At 37.5% G+C, this 19,000-nt stretch overlaps 1 protein-coding gene across 2 annotated transcripts in view; it reads left to right on the top strand.

Moving 5' to 3' along the window:
- Positions 1-17,671, top strand: part of GNAI1 (G protein subunit alpha i1) — a 90,913-nt gene extending 73,242 nt beyond the window's left edge. For both annotated transcript variants that reach the window (XM_082631641.1, XM_082631642.1), the window contains exons 7-9: positions 1,771-1,900; positions 2,948-3,101; positions 15,591-17,671. In XM_082631641.1, the coding sequence (XP_082487767.1) occupies positions 1,771-1,900; positions 2,948-3,101; positions 15,591-15,781 (475 nt within the window). In that variant the 3' untranslated portion in view covers positions 15,782-17,671. The remainder of the gene's footprint in view (positions 1-1,770; positions 1,901-2,947; positions 3,102-15,590) is intronic.
- Positions 17,672-19,000: the final 1,329 nt, after the last annotated feature.

The raw sequence follows: 19,000 nt of genomic DNA, 5'->3' as shown, positions 1-19,000 counted from the left end.
TACCCACTTCCAAAGCCACTTCCACAGTTTTGGGAATTTGTTTTACAGCATTACCCCACTCTGGGTACTAAAATTTGTGTCAGTCAGGGTTCTCGCAAGCAGCAGAACCAGTAGGTTCTGTGTATTTCAAGGAACTGGCTTCACGTGACTGTACGTGCCAGCGAATTGGAAGTTCGTAGTGCAGGACAGCAGGCTCAGATAGAAACCGATGTTACAGTATTGAGGCAGAATTTTTTTTTTCTTCTGGGAAACTTCAGTTTTTGCTCTGAAGGCCTTTCAACTCATTGCATGAGGTCTGCCCACATTATCAAGGATAATCTCCTTTACTGAAAATCGTCTGACTATAGATGTTAATCATAACCAGAAAATACCTTCACAGTGGCACCCAGATTAGTGTTTGATGAAATAGCTGCGTATGATAGCCTAGCCAAATTGACACATAAAACCAGCCATCAACAGAGGGATAATATGGGACAGGGTGGGTTTTGTTGTTATTTTACATGGAGTGGTCAGGAAATATGTGACATTTGATCAGAGAAGTTAGCTAAAATATATTATCTTTTTGGTAAAGTTGTCTTCAAATTGTGTTCCTTGGCAATTTAACAAATGGGTAATCATTTTAATTTCTTTTGTTCTTGTTTGATCTTTATTACCAGCTGTCCTTTTTATATCTTACCCATTTTAGTGTGTAGTAGAATCATTTTGTTATATAGCATACTTAAACTTAATGAACAGTTTACTAGCTACACTCATAGAAAGAATGGCACTTAAATGATGATAAAAGTAACAATACTAGTTACTTTTGTTATGAGTACAGATCTTATGTAGTCGGATTTGGTTTATAGGCCAAGACTATTCTACAGGGAAAATTCTTTTTGCCTGAGAATTAAATAGGGACTATTTTAATTAGTGCAGTATCTAGATAAATGGAGCCTTTAAAAATGTACCAGTTTGCATAGTGTTTCCATTATGTAAGTGGTTATTTCTAGGTTGCATAACGTAATCTATGTGAATTTCAACTTGTGCTTAACTTAAACTCTTACAAGGAAAGGAGGAAAAGATTATTGTTTTTATACTGTTTGTGTTACTACCCTGTACAGTAACCTATAATGGTCTACTGTTGTGTATCATGTAAAAATTGAGTTTTTTCAGTCCTGATTTTCAGACTATTCAGTAGGCCATCCATTTATCTCATTTTTTTTTTTTTCTATACCATGGTTTTACTTTTTAAGTTAGGCAGCCTGTTTGCCCCTGTTTAAATATGACTTGCTTGCTCAGCTTTTCTTCCCTGGGATGGTTTCTCCTTTACATCGAAGTTCTGCTGTATTGCTTCTGAGAGAAAACATTTTGTAGTTGGATGAGGGGACCATGTTCTCTGCCTCTAATGTTCTGTGACTTGAGCAAATTGAATATATTCTATTATCTCCACATTCTTATAGTGCTGCCTCTTCTTTTGTATTTGTTTTCATTTCTGTTCTAAAGTGTTCTCATATGTTAATGAATGTGTTATTTTTTTTTAGGGTATTTTGGGTTTTTTGTTTGTTTGTTTTACTGTGAGATAAAACAAAATGGTTTAAAAACCAGCAGACTTCTTTTCCTTTGTGAAAATCAATTTGTGACATTATTTTCCTCCCATAAAATCCTTTTCTCCTTTCTTCCCATCCCACATTCCCTATGCGATTTGGAGCTTTTTTTGTTGATTTTTATAGAACTCCTCAGAGCCTCTGAACATTCCGCATGTTGTCAAACTCATTATTTTTCCTCTTACAGAATGTTTGATGTGGGAGGACAGAGATCTGAGAGGAAGAAATGGATTCATTGCTTTGAAGGAGTGACCGCCATCATCTTCTGTGTGGCACTGAGTGACTATGACCTGGTTCTAGCTGAAGATGAAGAAATGGCAAGTAGAACCCCTTTGAAAGATTGAGCATGGCCTATGAAGAGCTGGAGATGTTGCCAAGAATTTTTCTGTGAAAAATTCTTGAAGAATTCTTACTGATGCCTAAATTAATAGAAAGTTCAGGCTCTTTAACTTTTCTGTTCAGTATATTTCCCTTTTAGAATGCAAAGAACAGATGGATCCTGAATAAAAGGAAATGACAAAAAGTTAATCTCACCTCAACCCTAGTTGCTTAACTAGGCATTTCTGAGATCTGGTATCTACATACTAAATGCAAATAAAGTTAGTTCCATTATAGTCCAAGGCTTATTTTTCTAAACTTATTACTTCTGCCAGCTCAGTAATCCTTGATCTCTGTTATACCTTGCTACTGTCATGTAATTTTCAGATGTGTTTCAGTGTACCATTAATCTGGGGGAAATATTTTTAATTAGAAAAAAGCTGTAAGTGTCAGTTTCTTTTATTAAAATAAGTTATATACAATTATCAGGCAGTAGGTGTAGTGCACATGTTCATTTCTGTCATCCTGGCACTATAAAATATATTAGTGCCCTTTTTGAAACCACAAATACTGGAAGGGCACGAAACAGGAATTGGAGGTTTCCTTCCCTGATATACCATTATATTTAGGGTATTGGGCTAATTGTGTTTCAGCTTTTTCAGTTTAATTTATTAATCTTTAAAAACCTCTACCTATCTTTTAATGGAAACTTCAATTCACTCTGTAATAATGAGGTCTCCTTTGAAACGTTTGCACTTCGCATTTCTAGATCGCAGGGTCCTGCGGCACAGTGACACGCTGCCGGCACTCAGCAAGTACTGGTTGAATGCAAAAAAGTGATGAGTGATGTAGACACTCATCTTGCCTAAAACCAAAGTGTGTGCTTGTTCTTAAATGGCAAAAATATGTTTTTGTGGGACGTTACCTACTTTTCAGCTAAGTTCTATTGTATTACTACCATACTTTTTTTTTCCATGCTCATTTTTTAAAAGTAATATTTCTCAAAATCCTTGCCATTATGACAAACTGGCTGTATTCTATTACAGAACCGAATGCATGAAAGCATGAAGTTGTTCGACAGCATATGTAACAACAAATGGTTTACAGATACATCTATTATACTTTTTCTAAACAAGAAGGATCTCTTCGAAGAAAAAATCAAAAAGAGCCCTCTCACTATATGCTATCCAGAATATGCAGGTATTTTACTGTCTGTAGATAACTTGTCAGCTCGTATATTTCTAAGTGAACGTTCCCCTAAGGCAAGATTTCAGTTGTTGATTGGAATCTTTGGGCTTAGTAATTCTTAACCTTGAAGAGAAATTATTTATCAAACTGCATTCAAGCACAAGTAGTTCCTTGAGTTGTGGGTGAGGTGATTGAAAATAACATTCATTTTAGGGAAAAGCTGTTAGATAATTTTCTATGATGACTCCAAGTCTTCGTAAACTTACGATATTGATTGGTTCATCCAGTTAACAGATCTTATGTCAGGTATTGTGTGATGCACAATAAATAAAATGTGTGTCTGGTCACTGACTTAATGTCAAAGACAGAGGTACTCCTAAACAACAGTGCAGCACGTGAGTACAAAGGAATATGGATAGTAATTGGAAGGGGGAAAAAATTAGAAAGGAGTCCGTGAGTTAGCTAACTCCTCAGGGGAGTCAGGGAAGGTTTCACAAAAATCCAGGCTTTGGTAATGAGACTGTTAGTGGTACTTTAATTTTACTACTGTGTAAAATGGTCTGCAGCGAGAAAAGGAGACCTGAGATGCAGTCCTGGCTTTTCCATAATTATCTCTTTGATCTTGAACAAAGCAGTTAATGGGGTCTCACTGCCCCATCTGTGAAATCAGAAGTTGGGCTAAAACATTGGTTAAGTTTAGTTCCTTGGAACACTTCCCTGGCTGCTATTGAAAGTGGGTGCAAGGAACAGTGATACTCACCCCCCACCCCCTGACCCCCTCCACACTCAACTTCTCCCTCCCTAAGGCAGAGTAATTTAGCTTTCATCTGTTTTTTGCATATTGGGTTTCTGAATAAGGCTTTATTTTAATGAAGAAAGTTCGATGCCTAAAAAAAAAAAGTTTGACTACCAATAGTTTATCTGATCTCTAAATCTAAACATTATGAAGCTTGGTTAATTTAGCTAATTGATACAAGTTACCCTCACTCCATCCTCACTGTTAAAAAAAAAAAAAGGTCTCAAGAATTTTTTTTGGTTGAAAAATGTGAAAGTGAAATATTACATTTATTGCATTATTTTTTTAACATCCTTATTGGAGTATAATTGCTTTACAATGTTGTGTTAGTTGCTGCTGTATAACAAAGTGAATCAGTTATATGTATACATATATCCCCATATCCCCTCCCTCTTGTGTCTCCCTCCCACCCTCCCTATCCCACCCCACTAGGTGGACACAAAGCACCAAGCTGATCTCCCTGTGCTATGCAGCTGCTTCCCACTAGCTATCTGTTTTACATTTGGTAGTGTACATACGTCCATGCCACTCTCTCACTTCGTACCAGCTTACCCTTCCTCCCTCCCCGTGTCCTCAAGTCCATTCTCTACATCTGCATCTTTATTCCTGTCCTGTCCCCAGGTTCTTCAAAACCACTTTTTTTTTGTTTTGTTTTTTAGATTCCATATATATGTGTTAGCATACAATATTTGTATTTCACTTTCTGACTTACTTCACTCTGTATGACAGACTCTAGGTCCATCCACCTCATTACAGATAACTCACTTCCATTTCTTTTTATGGCTGAGTAATATTCCATTGTATATATGTACCACATCTTTATCCATTCATCTGTCGATGGACACTTAGGTTGCTTCCATGTCTTGGTTATTGTAAGCAGAGCCACAGTGAACATTGTGGTACATGATTCTTTTTGAATTATGGTTTTCTTAGGGTATGTGCCCAGTAGTGGGATTGCTGGGTCATATGGTAGTCCTATTTTTAGTTTTTTAAGGAACCTCCATACTGTTCTCCATAGTGGCTGCACCAACTTACATTCCCACCAACAGTGCAAAAGGGTTCCCTTTTCTCCACACCCTCTCCAGCATTTATTGTTTGTAGATTTTTTGATGATGGCCATTCTGACTGGGGTGAGGTGATACCTCATTGTAGTTTTGATTTGCGTTTCTCTAATGATTAGTGATGTTGAGCATCCTTTCAAGTGTTTGTTGGCAATCTGTATATTTTCTTTGGAGAAATGTCTATTTAGGTCTTCTGCCCATTTTTGGATTGGGTTGTTTGTTTTTTTGATATTGAGCTGCTTGTATATTTTGGAGATTAATCCTTTGCCAGTTGCTTCGTTTGCAAATATTTTCTCCCATTCTGAGGGTTGTCTTTTCATCTTGTTTATGGTTTCCTTTGCTGTGCAAAAGCTTTGAAGTTTCATAAGGTCCCATTTGTTTATTTTTGTTTTTATTTCCATTCCTCTAGGAGGTGGGTCAAAAAGGATCTTGCTGTGTGATTTATGTCATAGAGGGTTCTGTCTATGCTTTCCTCTAAGAGTTTTATAGTGTCTAGCCTTACATTTAGGTAAGGGGTTTTTTTGGGATCTTTTGTGTTTCCATACAAATTGTGCCGTTTTTTGTTCTACTTCTGTGAATAATGCGATTGGTAGTTTGATAGGGATTGCACTGAATCTGTAGATTGCTTTGGGTAGTGTAGTCATTTTCACAGTGTTGATTCTTCCAATCCAAGAACATGGTATATCTCTCATATCTCTCTGTCTGTTTGTATCATCTTTAATTTCTTTCATCAGTGTCTTATAATTTTCTGCATACAGGTCTTTTTTCTCCTTAGGTAGATTTATTCCTAGGTATTTTATTCTTTTTGTTGCAGTGGTAAATGGGAGTGTTTCCTTAATTTCACTTTCAGATTTTTCATCATTAGTGTATAGGAATTCAAGAGAGTTCTGTGCATTAATTTTGTATCCTGCTACTTTACCAAATTCATTGATTAGCTCTAGTAGTTTTCTGGTAGCATCTTTAGGATTCTCTATGTATAGTATCATGTCATCTGCAAACAGTGACAGCTTTACTTCTTCTTTTCCGATCTGGATTCCTTTTATTTCTTTTTCTTCTCTGATTGCTGTGGCTAAAACTTCCAAAACTATGTTGAATAAGAGTGGTGAGAGTGGGCAACCTTGTCTTGTTCCTGATCTTAGAGGAAATGGTTTCAGTTTTTCGCCATTGAGAACGATGTTGGCTGTGGGTTTGTCATATATGGCTTTTATTATGTTGAGGTAGGTTCCCACTATGCCTACTTTCTGGAGACTTTTTATCATAAATTTGTGTTGAATTTTGTTGCAAGCATTTTCTGCATCTATTGAGATTATCATACAGTTTTTCCCCTTAAATTTGTTAATATGGTGTATCACATTGATTGACTTGTGTATATTGAAGAATCCTTGCATCTCTGGGATAAATCCCACTTGATCATGGTGTATGATCCTTTTAATGTGCTTCTGGATTCTGTTTGCTAGTATTTTGTTGAGGATTTTTGCATCTATGTTCATCAGTGATATTGGCCTGTAGTTTTCTTTTTTCATGACACCTTTGTCTGGCTTTGGTATCAGGGTGATGGTGGCCTCATAGAATGAGTTTGGGAGTGTTCCTCCCTTTGCTATATTTTGGAAGAGTTTGAGAGGATAGGTGTTAGCTCTTCTCTAAATGTTTGATAGAATTTGCCTGTGAAACCATCTGATCCTGGGTTTTTGTTTGTTGGAAGATTTTTAATCACAGTTTCAATTTCAGTGCTTGTGATTGGTCTGTTTTTATTTTCTATTTCTTTCTGGTTGTCTCAGAAGGTTGTGCTCTTCTAAGAATGTGTCCATTTCTTCTAGGTTGCCTCTTTTATTGGCATATAGTTGCTTGTAGTAATCTCTCATGATCCTTTGTATTTCTGCAGTGTCAGTTGTTACTTCTCCTTTTTCCTTTCTAATTCTATTGATTTGAGTCTTCTCCCTTTTTTTCTTGATGAGTCTGGCTAATGGTTTATCAATTTTGTTTATCTTCTCAAAGAACCAGCTTTTAGTTTTATTGATCTTTCTGTTTCATTTCTTTTTCATTTAAATCTGATATTTATGATTTCTTTCCTTCTGCTAACTTCGGGGTTTTTTGGTTCTTCTTTCTCTAGTTGCTTTAGGTATAAGGTTAGGTTATTTGAGATGTTTATTGTTTCTTGAGGTAGGATTATATTGCTATAAACTTGTCTCTTAGAACTGCTTTTGCTGCGTCCCATAGGTTTTGGGTCGTCATATTCTCGTTGCCATTTGTTTCTAGGTGTTTGTTTGTTTTGCGGTACTCGGGCTTCTCACTGCTGTGGCCTCTCCCGTTGCAGAGCACAGGCTCCGGACGCGCAGGCTCAGCGGCCATGGCTCACGGTCCCAGCCGCTCCGCGGCATGTGGGATTCTGCCGGACCAGGGCACGAACCTGTATCCCCTACACCGGCAGGCGGACTCTCAACCACTGCGCCACCAGGGAAGCCCTCTAGGTGTTTTTTGATTTCAGTGATCTCTTGGTTATTTAGTAGTGTACTGTTTAGCCTCCACGTATCTGTATTTTTTACCGATCTTTCCTGTAATTGATATCTAGGCTCATAGCATTGTGGTTGGAAAAGATACTTGATACGATTTCAATTTTCTTAAATTTACCAAGGCTTGATTTGTGACCCAGGGTGTGATCTATCCTGGAGAATGTTCCATGAGCACTTGAGAAGAAAATGTATTCTGTTTTTGGATGGAATGTCCTAGAAATATCAATTAAGGCCATCTTGTTTAATGTGTCATTTAAAGCTTGTTTCCTTATTTATTTTCATTTTGGATGATCTGGCCATTGGTGAAAGTGGGGTGTTGAAGTCCCCTACTATGATCGTGTTACTGTCGAGTTCCCCTTTTATAGCTGTTAGCATTTGCCTTATGTATTGAGGTGCTCCTGTGTTGGGTGCATAAATATTTACCATTGTTGTATCTTCTTGGATTGATCCCTTGACCATTATGTAGTGTCCTTCTTTGTCTCTTGTAATAGTCTTTGTTTTATAGTCTTTTTTGTCTGATATGAGAATTGCTACTCCAGCTTTCTTTTGATTTCCATTTATGTGGAATATCTTTTTCCATCCCCTCACTTTCAGTCTGTATGTATCCCTAGGTCTGAAGTGGGTCTCTTGTAGACAACATATATACGGGTCTTGTTTTTCTATCCAGCCAGTCTATGCCTTTTGGTTGGAGCATTTAATCTGCTTACATTTAAGGTAATTATCGATATGTATGTTCCTATTAGCATTTTCTTATTTGTTTTGGGTTTGTTATTGTACATGTTTTCCTTCTCTTGTGTTTCCTGCCTAGAGAAGTTCCTTTAGCATTTGTTTTAAAGCTGATTTGGTTGTGCTGAACTCTCTTAGCTTTTGCTTGTCTTTAAAGGTTTTAATTTCTCCATTGAATCTGAATGAGATCCTTGCTGGCTAGAGTAATCTTGGTTGTAGGCTTTTCCCTTTCATCACTTTAAATATGTCTTGACACTCCCTTCTGGCTTGCAGAGTTTCTGCTGAAAGATCAGCTGTTAACCTTATGGGGATTCCTTTGTATGTTATTTGTTGCTTTTCCCTTGCTGCTTTCAATATTCTTTCTTTGTATTTAATTTTTTATAGTTTGATTAATATGTGTCTTGGCCTGTTTCTACTTGGATTTATCCTGTATGGGACTCTGTGCTTCCTGGACTTGATTGACTATTTCCTTTCCCATGTTAGGGCAGTTTTCGAATACCATCTCTTCAAATATTTTCTCAGACCCTTTCTTTTTCTCTACTTCTGGGACCCCTGTAATTAGAATGTTGGTGCATTTAATGTTGTCCCAGAGGTCTCTGAGGCTGTCCTCAATTCTCTTCATTCTTATTTATTCTGCTCTGCAGTAGTTACTTCCACTATGTTATCTTCCAGGTCACTTATCTGTTCTTCTGCCTCAATTATTCTGCTATTGATTCCTTCTGGAGTATTTTTAATTTCAGTAATTGTGTTGTTCATCACTGTTTGTTTGCTCTTTAGTTCCTCTAGATCCTTGTTAAATGTTTCTTGTATTTTCTCCATTCTACTTCCAAGATTTTGGATCATCTTTACTATCATTACTCTGAATTCATTTGTTTGGTCTGGTGGGTTTTTACCTTGCTGCTTCATCTGCTGTGTGTTTCTCTGTCTTCTCATTTTGCTTATCTTACTGTGTTTGGGATCTCCTTTTCGCAGGCTGCAGGTTCATAGTTCCCATTGTTTTTGGTGTTTGCCCCCCACTGTGTAAGGTTGGTTCAGTTGTGTAGGCTTCCTGGTGGAGGGGACTAGTGCCTGTGTTCTGGTGGGAGGGGCAGTGTACGGTGGTGTGTTTTGGGGTATCTGTGAACTTAGTAGATTTCAGGCGGCCTGTCTGCTAACAGGTGGGGTTGTGTTCCTGTCTTGCTAGTTGATTGGCATGGGTCATCCAGTGCTGGAACTTGCTGGCCGTTGGGTGGAGTTGAGATGGAGATCTCTGGCTTGCTGGCTGTTGGGTGGAGGTGGGTCTTAGCGTTGAGATGGAGATCTCTGGGAGACCTCTCGCTGATTGATGTATTACACTGGGCCAGGATGTCTCTGTGGTCCAATGTCCTGAACTCGGCTCTCCCACCTCAGCAGCTCAGGCCTGACTCCAGGCCCAGGCACCAAGTCCCTGTCAGCCACACGGAGACATATGGCATCTTGATGCTGCGATGCTGAGTGTAGTGCTTGCTGGTGCTACTCTTGCTGCTCTGGGTTACCGCTGCCTCTGTTAACAGCTCCACTAAGCCTGAGGGCCTACAAGCTGCAGGAAGATGAGACCACCCGGGGCAGCCTTCAAGCCGTGATTCTTGCCATGATCCCTGCTGTTGCTGTCATGGAATCCGGCTTCCCCCACTGCTGCCCAAGTCTCAAGAATTTGTTTCATTATAAACAAAATTTGTCAATTTTGTATTCAGTCAATTGTACAGTGAGTATTCACTGCCTTTTTGCAGGCAGTGTTAAAACAACCATATGATATCAGTGCTTTTACATCCCACTTATGTAGGTGAGAGCACTGTGATTTAATGAAGCAATAGAGTCCAAATCCAGACCCAAGTCTGTTGCACTCCTGCATCCAGGACATTAACAACCAGAATACATTTAATTATATATCTTCAATGGAGGCAGAGCGGGAGGGTCTCCAATCAGTATGATCCTCCTGCTCATTACTACAGCCCTTTTTATGTATCGCAAAGTTATACTTTGAAATAATTGCACAGAATTAACTTATTTTAAAAGTTTTGTTTTCTTTTTGAAAGTCAGTGTCCTAAGTCACCTTATTCAGAAACATTCTTTAGTGCTTTGTTAGGAATAAAATTATTTATAGTTCTAATTCCAAGATTGAAGTTACCCAGAATCAAGGTGGCTCCGTTTGGCCTTTACTTTCCTCTGTCTTTCCGTTCATCTTTGTCATTTTCTATTGTGAAGTACCCCTTTTGTGCTAACATTACCAGAGGACCCAAATGAATCCTCAAATATTACATACTTACAGGGATTTTTAGAGCAGCCAAGAAGATGGTTGTTAGCTCTTTTTTTCCCAGGTATGCATTGTGTTCAAAATGTTTCTCGTATGTTGTCAAGTTAATAAGAATCACTGATCTCAGGCGTTTTGAGCAAAGAGAGTATTACATAATTCTTTCATAGTCCCAGTGTTAAGACTATAATTAAAAACATCATTGCACACGCTAAGTATTGATCCTGTCACCTCTTGTCACACCCTCAACTCTTAATCCCTGTGGCTATGTTTGCTATAGGAGAACCCACTGTAGCCTCCAAACTACTCACTTGGTTTATCCCCTACATCTCTCTGCTCCTGTCTTCTCCTCTTCTTATCTATTTACATTTTGGCATTTCACCAGATTCCATCTGCAGTCTTATAATCCTCTAGCACTCCATTCTTTCAGAGTCATATTTATTCTCAGCATGATAAATTCAGTTGTCAACTCTAATTTCTCTGCTGAGACTCAGGCTTGCATTTCCAACTGCTTGTTGAATCTATCCATGTTTTTTAGCACTTGAGACTCCAACTGAATTCACGTTATTTTTTTTATTCAAATCTCCTTTATCTCCCTTTGAATTATATCACTAGGCACCCAGTTCTCCAGTATTGAACCAGATTATCATCTGTACTTAACCTTTATTCAAGACAGTTCTATCACGTTAGAAAATATCTGTCACCTTCCCCCTAACCAAGTTGAGGAATGTGTCTTGTAGTTCTAGGGATTCAATAATCTAACTAGCTACCCAGAATAGATACAGCAAATTGAGCCATGCACTCAGGGCAAGCTGTTTTCTCAAAACATGTTTTTAATTTAGAGGTTGTATTAGCTTCTGTGAGTCAAGAAGACGTTTGTTGCTTTAGAATTTCAGAGTACCAACCTTACTATGATTCAATAACTTAAAATTTGATTTGTAGAGTATATGGTTGTCTGCTAGCAACTTAAGGGATAAAACTTAAACTTATTTTGACAACTTAGAGAAAATGGAAAAATTCATAGAAACATACAAGCTACCAAGTTTGAATCATGAAGAAATAGAAAATCTGAACAGCCTATGTTAGTAAGGAGATTGAATCAGTAATCAAAAACCTCCCAATAAACAAAGTTCATAACCAGATGGCTTTACTGGTGAATTCTACCAAACACAGAGGAATTAATTGTTAACGGTCCTTCTTAAACCCTTCCAAAATTGGAAGCATTCTCTCCTTTTCCATAACTCATTTTACCAGGCCACCATTACCCTGTTACCAAAACCAGGCAAGTATGCCACAAGAAAAGAAAATTACAGGCCAATATCCCTGATAAACATAAATGCAAAAATCTTCAACAAAATATTAGCAAACTGAATTCAGCAATACATTAAAAGGATCATTACACCACAACTATGTGAGATTTATTCCGAGGATGCAAGCATATAGTTCACTGTCTGCAAAACGAAATGAAGGATAAAAATCAGATGATCATCTCAACAAATGCAAAAAAAAAAAAAAGCATTTGACAAAATTCAACATCCATGTAGGATAAAAACTCAACAAAATGGGTACAGAGGGAATGTACCTCAATATATTAAAGGCCTATAGCTGATATCATACTCAACAGTAAAAAGTTGAAAGCTTTTCCTCTAAGATAGGGAATAAGACAAGGTTTCCCAGTCTCACCACTTTCATTCAACATAGTATTTACAAGTCCTGCCACTGCAGTTTAAGCAAGAAAAAGAAAATGCATCCAAATCATAAAGCAAGAAGTAAAACTGTCACTATTTGCACAAGACATGGTATTATACATAGAAAATCTCAGATTCACAAAATACGCATAATCAGTGAATTTAGTAAAGTTGCAGGATACAAAATCAGTATACAAAAATCTGTAACACTAGTAATGAACTATAAGAAAAACTGAAACAGTCAGATTTACAGTTGCATTAAAAGAACAAAATTTCTAGGAATAAATTTAACCAAGGAGAGGAAAGGCCTGTACACTGAAAACTAAAACATAGATTGAAAGAAATTGAAGATACACATAAATGGAAAGATATTCCATGCCCATGGATTGGAGGAATATAAGTATTGTTAAAAAGGTCCGTACTACCTAAAGTTGTCTAACAGAGTCAGTGCAATCCCTTTCAAAGTTCTAATGGCATTTTTCACAGAAAGAGAATAGTCCTAAAATTCTGAATCACAAAAGACTCCAAAAGCTAAAGCAATCTTGAGAAAGAAGAACAAAGCTGGAGGCACTCTGCACCCTGATTTCCAACTATATTACACAGCTACAGTAATGAAAACAGTGGTATTGGCATAAAAAACAGACACACAGATCTGAGGAACAGAATAGAGAGCCCAGAGGTAAACCCATGTAAACATGGTCAAGTAATTTATGACAGATGACCCAAGAATATACAACGGGGAAAGAAGTCTCTTCAGTAAACGGTGTTAGGAACACTGGACAGCCACATGCTAAAGAATGAAACTGGACTGCTTTCTCCACCATACACAAAAATAAACCCAAACAGATTAAAGACTCAAACGTGAGACCTCAAACCCTTGAACGTAAGACCTGAAACCATAAAACTCCTAGAAGAAAACACAGGCAGTAAGCTTGATAGTTGTGATTTTTTTTTTTAAGTTTGACACCAAAAGCGAAGGCAACAAAAGCAAAAAGAAGCAAGTTGGGTGATATCATCAAACTAAAAAGCTTCTGCACAGCAAAGGAAACCATCAACAAAATAAAAATGCAGCCTAAGGAATGGGAGAAAATATTTGCAAAACATTTAGCTGATAAGGGGTTAATATCCAAAATGTACAGTCATTCCTCAGTATCCTTGGGAGATTGGTTTCAGGACCTGCCATAGATACCAAAATCTATGGATGCTCAAGTCCCTTACATAAAATGGCATAATACAGTTGGTCCTCCATATTTGCTGGTTATAAACCCACAGATACAGAGGGCCAGCTGTATAAAGAACTCATACAAGGGCCTCCCTGGTGGCGCAGTGGTTGGGAGTCCGCCTGCCGATGCGGGGGATACGGGTTCGTGCCCCGGTCTGGGAGGATCCCATATGCCGCGGAGCGGCTGGGCCCGTGAGCCATGGCCGCTGGGCCTGCGCGTCCGGAGCCTGTGCTCCGCAGCGGGGGAGGCCACAGCAGTGAGAGGCCCGCATACCGCAAAAAAAAAGAAAAAAAAAAAAAAAAAAGAACTCATACAAGTCAGTAACAAAAACACAATTTCACTATTAAAATGGGCAGAGGATCTGAATAGATATTTTTCCAAAGAAGACATACCAGTGGCCGACATGTCCGTGAAAAGGTACTCAACATCACTACCAATCAGGGAAATGCAAATCAAAACCGCAATGAGCTATCACCTCACACCCATTAGAGTGGCCAGTATCCTAAAGAAAAGAAATGCCAAACGTTGGTAAAGACGTAGAAAAACGGGAACCCCTGTACCCTATTGCTGGGAATGTAAATTGGTGCAGCCATTATGGAAAACAATATGGAGATTCCTCAATAAATTAAAAAATAGAACTACCATATGATTCAGCAGTTACACTTCTGGGTATTTATTTGAAGAAAATGAAAACACTTTCTGGAAAAGATACATGCACCTCTCTGTTCATTGCAGCATTACTTAGAGTAGCCAAGCTATGAACACAGCTGGCGAAGCACAGGGGAGGGGAAGCACTGCAGTAACGCAGGTGGTCCTTTGAATACAGGTTTCCTCCTGACACGGAGTGAGCCTCACATGTGGAACAGAGGGTCTTAGAATGGCTTTACCAAGCAGGCGGGGTAACAGAGGACCTTGAAGTCCAGGCATATAATTTTGTGTTATTACTGCAAGAGACAGAATTAACAGTTCTTTTTCAAAGGAACATTTTAGGTATCATATGTATACATACATAAACTATGTATCATATGTATGTGTAGCATATGTATACATATATAAACTATATAGATACAGTATATAGATACACACTTAGCACAAATGTGAAACACTGAATTTTAAAAAGTGAAAACACTGATATATGCACCATTCAGGTCAAGAAATAGAACATTTCCAGGTCCCCAGAAACCCTGTCATGCCCCTCCCAGTCTTAACTGATCAACTTCCATGCACCCACCTACTCACACAAAGTAACCACTATTATGACTTCTGTCTTCATCGATTAATTTTGATTGTTTCCAAACTTGTTTTCTAAACATCAATTGTTTACAGCATATACTGTTTTGTGTCTGCCTTCATTTGTTCAACAGTATTTGTTTGTGAAGCTCATCTATAGTATTGTGTGTAGCAGTAGTCCTTTTATTCTCATTTCTCTATGGCAGCTCATTGTATGAATATATACCAAGATTTATTAGCCAGTCTACAGTTAATGAACTTTTGGGTTGTTGCCTAAAGTAGAAGTTCTGCTGTTAACAGTCTTTATATGTCTTCTGGTGAACGTATGTATATAGTTCTGTCAAGGACACACCTGGAAAACTGAACTCTTGGGTCACAGAGTATGTGTGATTAGCTTTAGATCCCGCCAAGTATCAAAGTGTTGTACTCAGGAGTCTTCAGTCAATCACCTGAAAGCAGAAGTGTGTCATTCACTTTTTTTCATAGGCATAAACCACAGTGTAGACCCTTGTACAGTTTTTGAATACAAAAACTGAGAAATGCTAATTAATGTATATATAGGAAGGGGAATAAAAAATACCGATCAGCATCGGCCAACATTTCTTGATCCAGCCACTAGGCTAGAAGTGAAATAGTGTGCTGCCATCATCAGGAAACTGAGTGTTTCCGTGTTCGGAAGTAGAGTATAAGGGGTTAGAAGAAAAGGGACTCTGACAATTGGGGACTGAGGCAGGAACAAAGATCATGGGGAACGTGGAGTACCGTGCTTTTTTTTTTTTTTTTTTCCCCAAGGGTAACTTATAGTCATTACAGGGTGATTAACATTGGGTATTTTTCACTTAGAAGAAATAGTTTATCTTGTTCTCGAGGGCAAAGACGATTACAGAGTCCACATATTTTACACATAAGAAACTGATTTCAGTATTTTAAGGTCCATGTTGCTTAGTGGTGTACTCATCTTAACTTCGCCTTATGTTTCTTTCCTTTTCCCATATCAGGCTCGAACACATATGAAGAGGCAGCTGCATATATTCAGTGTCAGTTTGAAGACCTCAATAAAAGGAAGGACACGAAGGAAATATACACCCACTTCACATGCGCCACAGATACCAAGAATGTGCAGTTTGTCTTTGATGCTGTAACAGATGTCATCATAAAAAATAATCTAAAAGATTGTGGTCTCTTCTGAGTTTTGCAGTAAATGGTAAAATGCATTTTCAAACCAAATGAGTACTTATATGTGGATCTCTCTACACTAGAGTCTTGCAGCAACACAGAATGTAGTATATGGGAAGTGCATCTGGGACCTGACCAAAATTGTTTGTTTGTTTTTTTGGGTTTTTTTTTTTCAACTGGAAGTAATGGAAGGTCCTTTCTTAAATGGGAGAGGTGGTCCTGCAGTGTGAAACTAAGGGCAGTGTTAAAGCTGGACTCTAGTGTATTGATGACTTCTGTGTAAGTGTAAATATGCAAATGTATGTATACATGTATTTATGACTTTAGTTTTCCACATTACTTTTAGGTATTAAGAGTGGCAACTTAGGATTTTAGCGTGCTGGCTTGGGAAATAACAGAAATATTAAGTACTTTGTACTGAGTGACAGACTATTATGTTTGCCAGTTTTAAACAGCTTTATTTATGTTCATGTCCTGTAAATTTCTAAGTACAGTAATTAATATTAGGACACATTGCAGCCCTTGTCTTGATTATATGTATACTTGTAATCATAAAAATGTTATTTGTACAAACATTGCACAGACTGTTTTAATAACATGATTTGTTCTTTAAATTTAATGTGTTTTATTGAAACGTTCTTGAAGTGGATGAGTATACCTGCCTTTGGATCAGTTAAACATTGTATGCATTTCACTTTTTCTTTTAAGAATGCAAGCTAATCTGATTCTACATTAGATTTGGTTTGAAAACAAATTTCAGATTTTTGAGGATATACTTACAGACTTATTATAAATTCTTAATTTTTATTCGGTTGGTTTGTTTTCACTTTGAATTTTAATATTTGGATGGTATTCATGCATTGCCTTAAAGGTGATGCCAGATTTTTATACACTTTAAATAACTACATTTTTATTTATAACTAAGTTTAGGTGGGTGTGAGAGCATTTTTGTGGGTAAAAAATAAGTTAGCATAATGAATTTTGAGACATTCATTTGCGTATTTCCTTTGGGAAATCCCTTGTACCTACTATACATGATAGCTCCTTGTTTAGAAGATAACAAGAAAGATCTTTGAATATTCTGCTGATGATAAAATGCAAGCTTTAAATTCATATATGTAAGTAACTAGTTTCAAATTTAATTATCACGCTATGTTAAAATTAATTTTTTCCCTTAGATTATTCAGATTTCCTCCACTTGCTTGAGTTTGTATTATTTCTTTTTAAACTGTGCTATTATTTCTGAGAATGAAATGGGCAATTACACTTAGAAAATGAGTAACAGTATTTAATTAAGTCAGTGATTGTGTGTATCCTCAAGTAAGTGTTACATTTCTGCTAGATACTGAATTTTGATAGTCATTTTTAATTATTCATGGTGTGTCTCTATGACCTCGTTTCAGCAAAGTGAACAGCATTCCATACCCTACTTCTCTTTTTTACTCATCTTGAAAAAGTTAGTCTTTCAGTAAGCTTCATGGGTAAGTAGTTTCTAAATTTAGTTGTGTGCTGTCATTTTGTTGAAGTCTCTTTGTGGTTGTGTGTGTGTGTGCGCGTGTGTGTGTGTATAACCGTTTCATTTTGGGGATTTGTTTTTCTTTGTAATGTAGAGAAATTCAAAAATTTCTTAACAAAATTCTTCAAATGTGTTAGTTTAGCTTCTTTATGTGCCTTTCATGAAAGATATGTTTTCATTAATTTTATGGATGGAAGACCTGTTGTATTCATATTATGAAGCTATGTATGAAGTTCAGCTATCCTGTAAATCAATCCGAATCATGAGAAATAAGTTTAAAATGCCACAAGAAGCACATATTGGTGACCATAATTGATGAATTCCTGAACTTTAGTCTGTGTAATTGTGTTACTAATAAAACCTAATAAATTTGAATTTTTAAAATTTTACAAACCTGTTGGCTAATACATGTTTTGCATTAGCATTTAAGTATCAGTCTATTGTGTGTTCATTTCTTCTCTCTCTGTGTTGTCCTTCTGCAATTTCATCTACTCCAGAAGCTTGAGTTTTCCCTGCCCCAAGTTTCCTCATGAGATGTGGGGCCACATTTGGAATTGCCTGCTTGATATCCCCTGCTGAGGAGTGACTGCCTGCTCCAGTTCAGTATGTGCAAACCAAATTCATTATTTTCCCTGTCAGCCAGTTCTCACCCTCTGACTTTGCCATTGCACCATCGTCATTCATTTAATCCCTCAGTGGGGAATTTTTCAGCCATGTAAGTCACCATTTGCTCACAAGTCTACTTTCCCAGTGCCTCACATGTGTTTTTTGTTTGTTTTCTCTTTTCCATTCCCACTACCACCTACTGAATTCAGGTCTTTGCTTAACTTCCACTTAAAATGGCTTATTACATTCCCCACTTCCAGTTTCTCCCTTCTTTAATCCAGGTTACTTATCCTAATCTAAAACTCTGGCTGTGTTATTTTCTGTGCATTGGCTCTGACTTGTCAATAAAGTGAAATCTAACTTAGCCTTCTATTCCAGGCTCTTCATCATCTGAGTCCACTTCACTACGTCCCCTTTCTCTCCCTTACATTCTAATAATACTTTGTGTATAGCCTGGGCTTTCCTTCAAGTATTGTACTACATACCACCTGAAATATGCTTAAAACAATGCCTGGAACATGGGAAATGTTCATTCACGTCTGTTAATGTTATTTTTATTTCTTAGCACTTTTGTTTGTGGTCTCTTTTTTAGATCAACTGGCATCTGTTCTTCAATCTGCCCTCCTGGGAACTGCATGGTTCTGATAGGGCTGCCAATCACAGTTCTCACCTCCCTGGACCACTCCTCATCCCCATCACTGGGCAAGCATCCCAGCTGAACCAATCACATAGTCCTGGTTCCCATTCCTAAAGTTCCTACAGCTCTTCTGGTTTCTAAAATCCCCTTCCATCTATTTCAGTACCCTTCTAAAAAATACTTTCATGCTTCATCTCATTCATTCAGTTTCAATCTTTTCCAAAAAAAAAAATCCATACTATAAAATGTGTATGTTCTTACTGAATGCCAGCAGTAACTGTGAGATACATCAAAAAAGGCTCAGAGAGGTTAATGAACGAGCAAGATCAAGGTTTCAAACCTATGACTTCTGACTTCATGCCTATCAGAGAACTCCAAATAATGCTACCTTATTTCCAGAAAATGGCTAAGTAGTCTTTTAACCATTCCCATTCTCACCTTCTGAGTTTATCTGAATCATAATATTTTTAGAA

This window comes from Mesoplodon mirus (genome assembly GCF_964341445.2).
Source record: "Mesoplodon mirus genome assembly, chromosome: 9".
In the NCBI taxonomy this organism is placed as follows: domain Eukaryota; kingdom Metazoa; phylum Chordata; class Mammalia; order Artiodactyla; family Ziphiidae; genus Mesoplodon; species Mesoplodon mirus.
The sequence above is the reverse complement of the archived record's forward strand: the minus strand, read 5'-3'. Positions and strand labels throughout refer to the sequence as shown.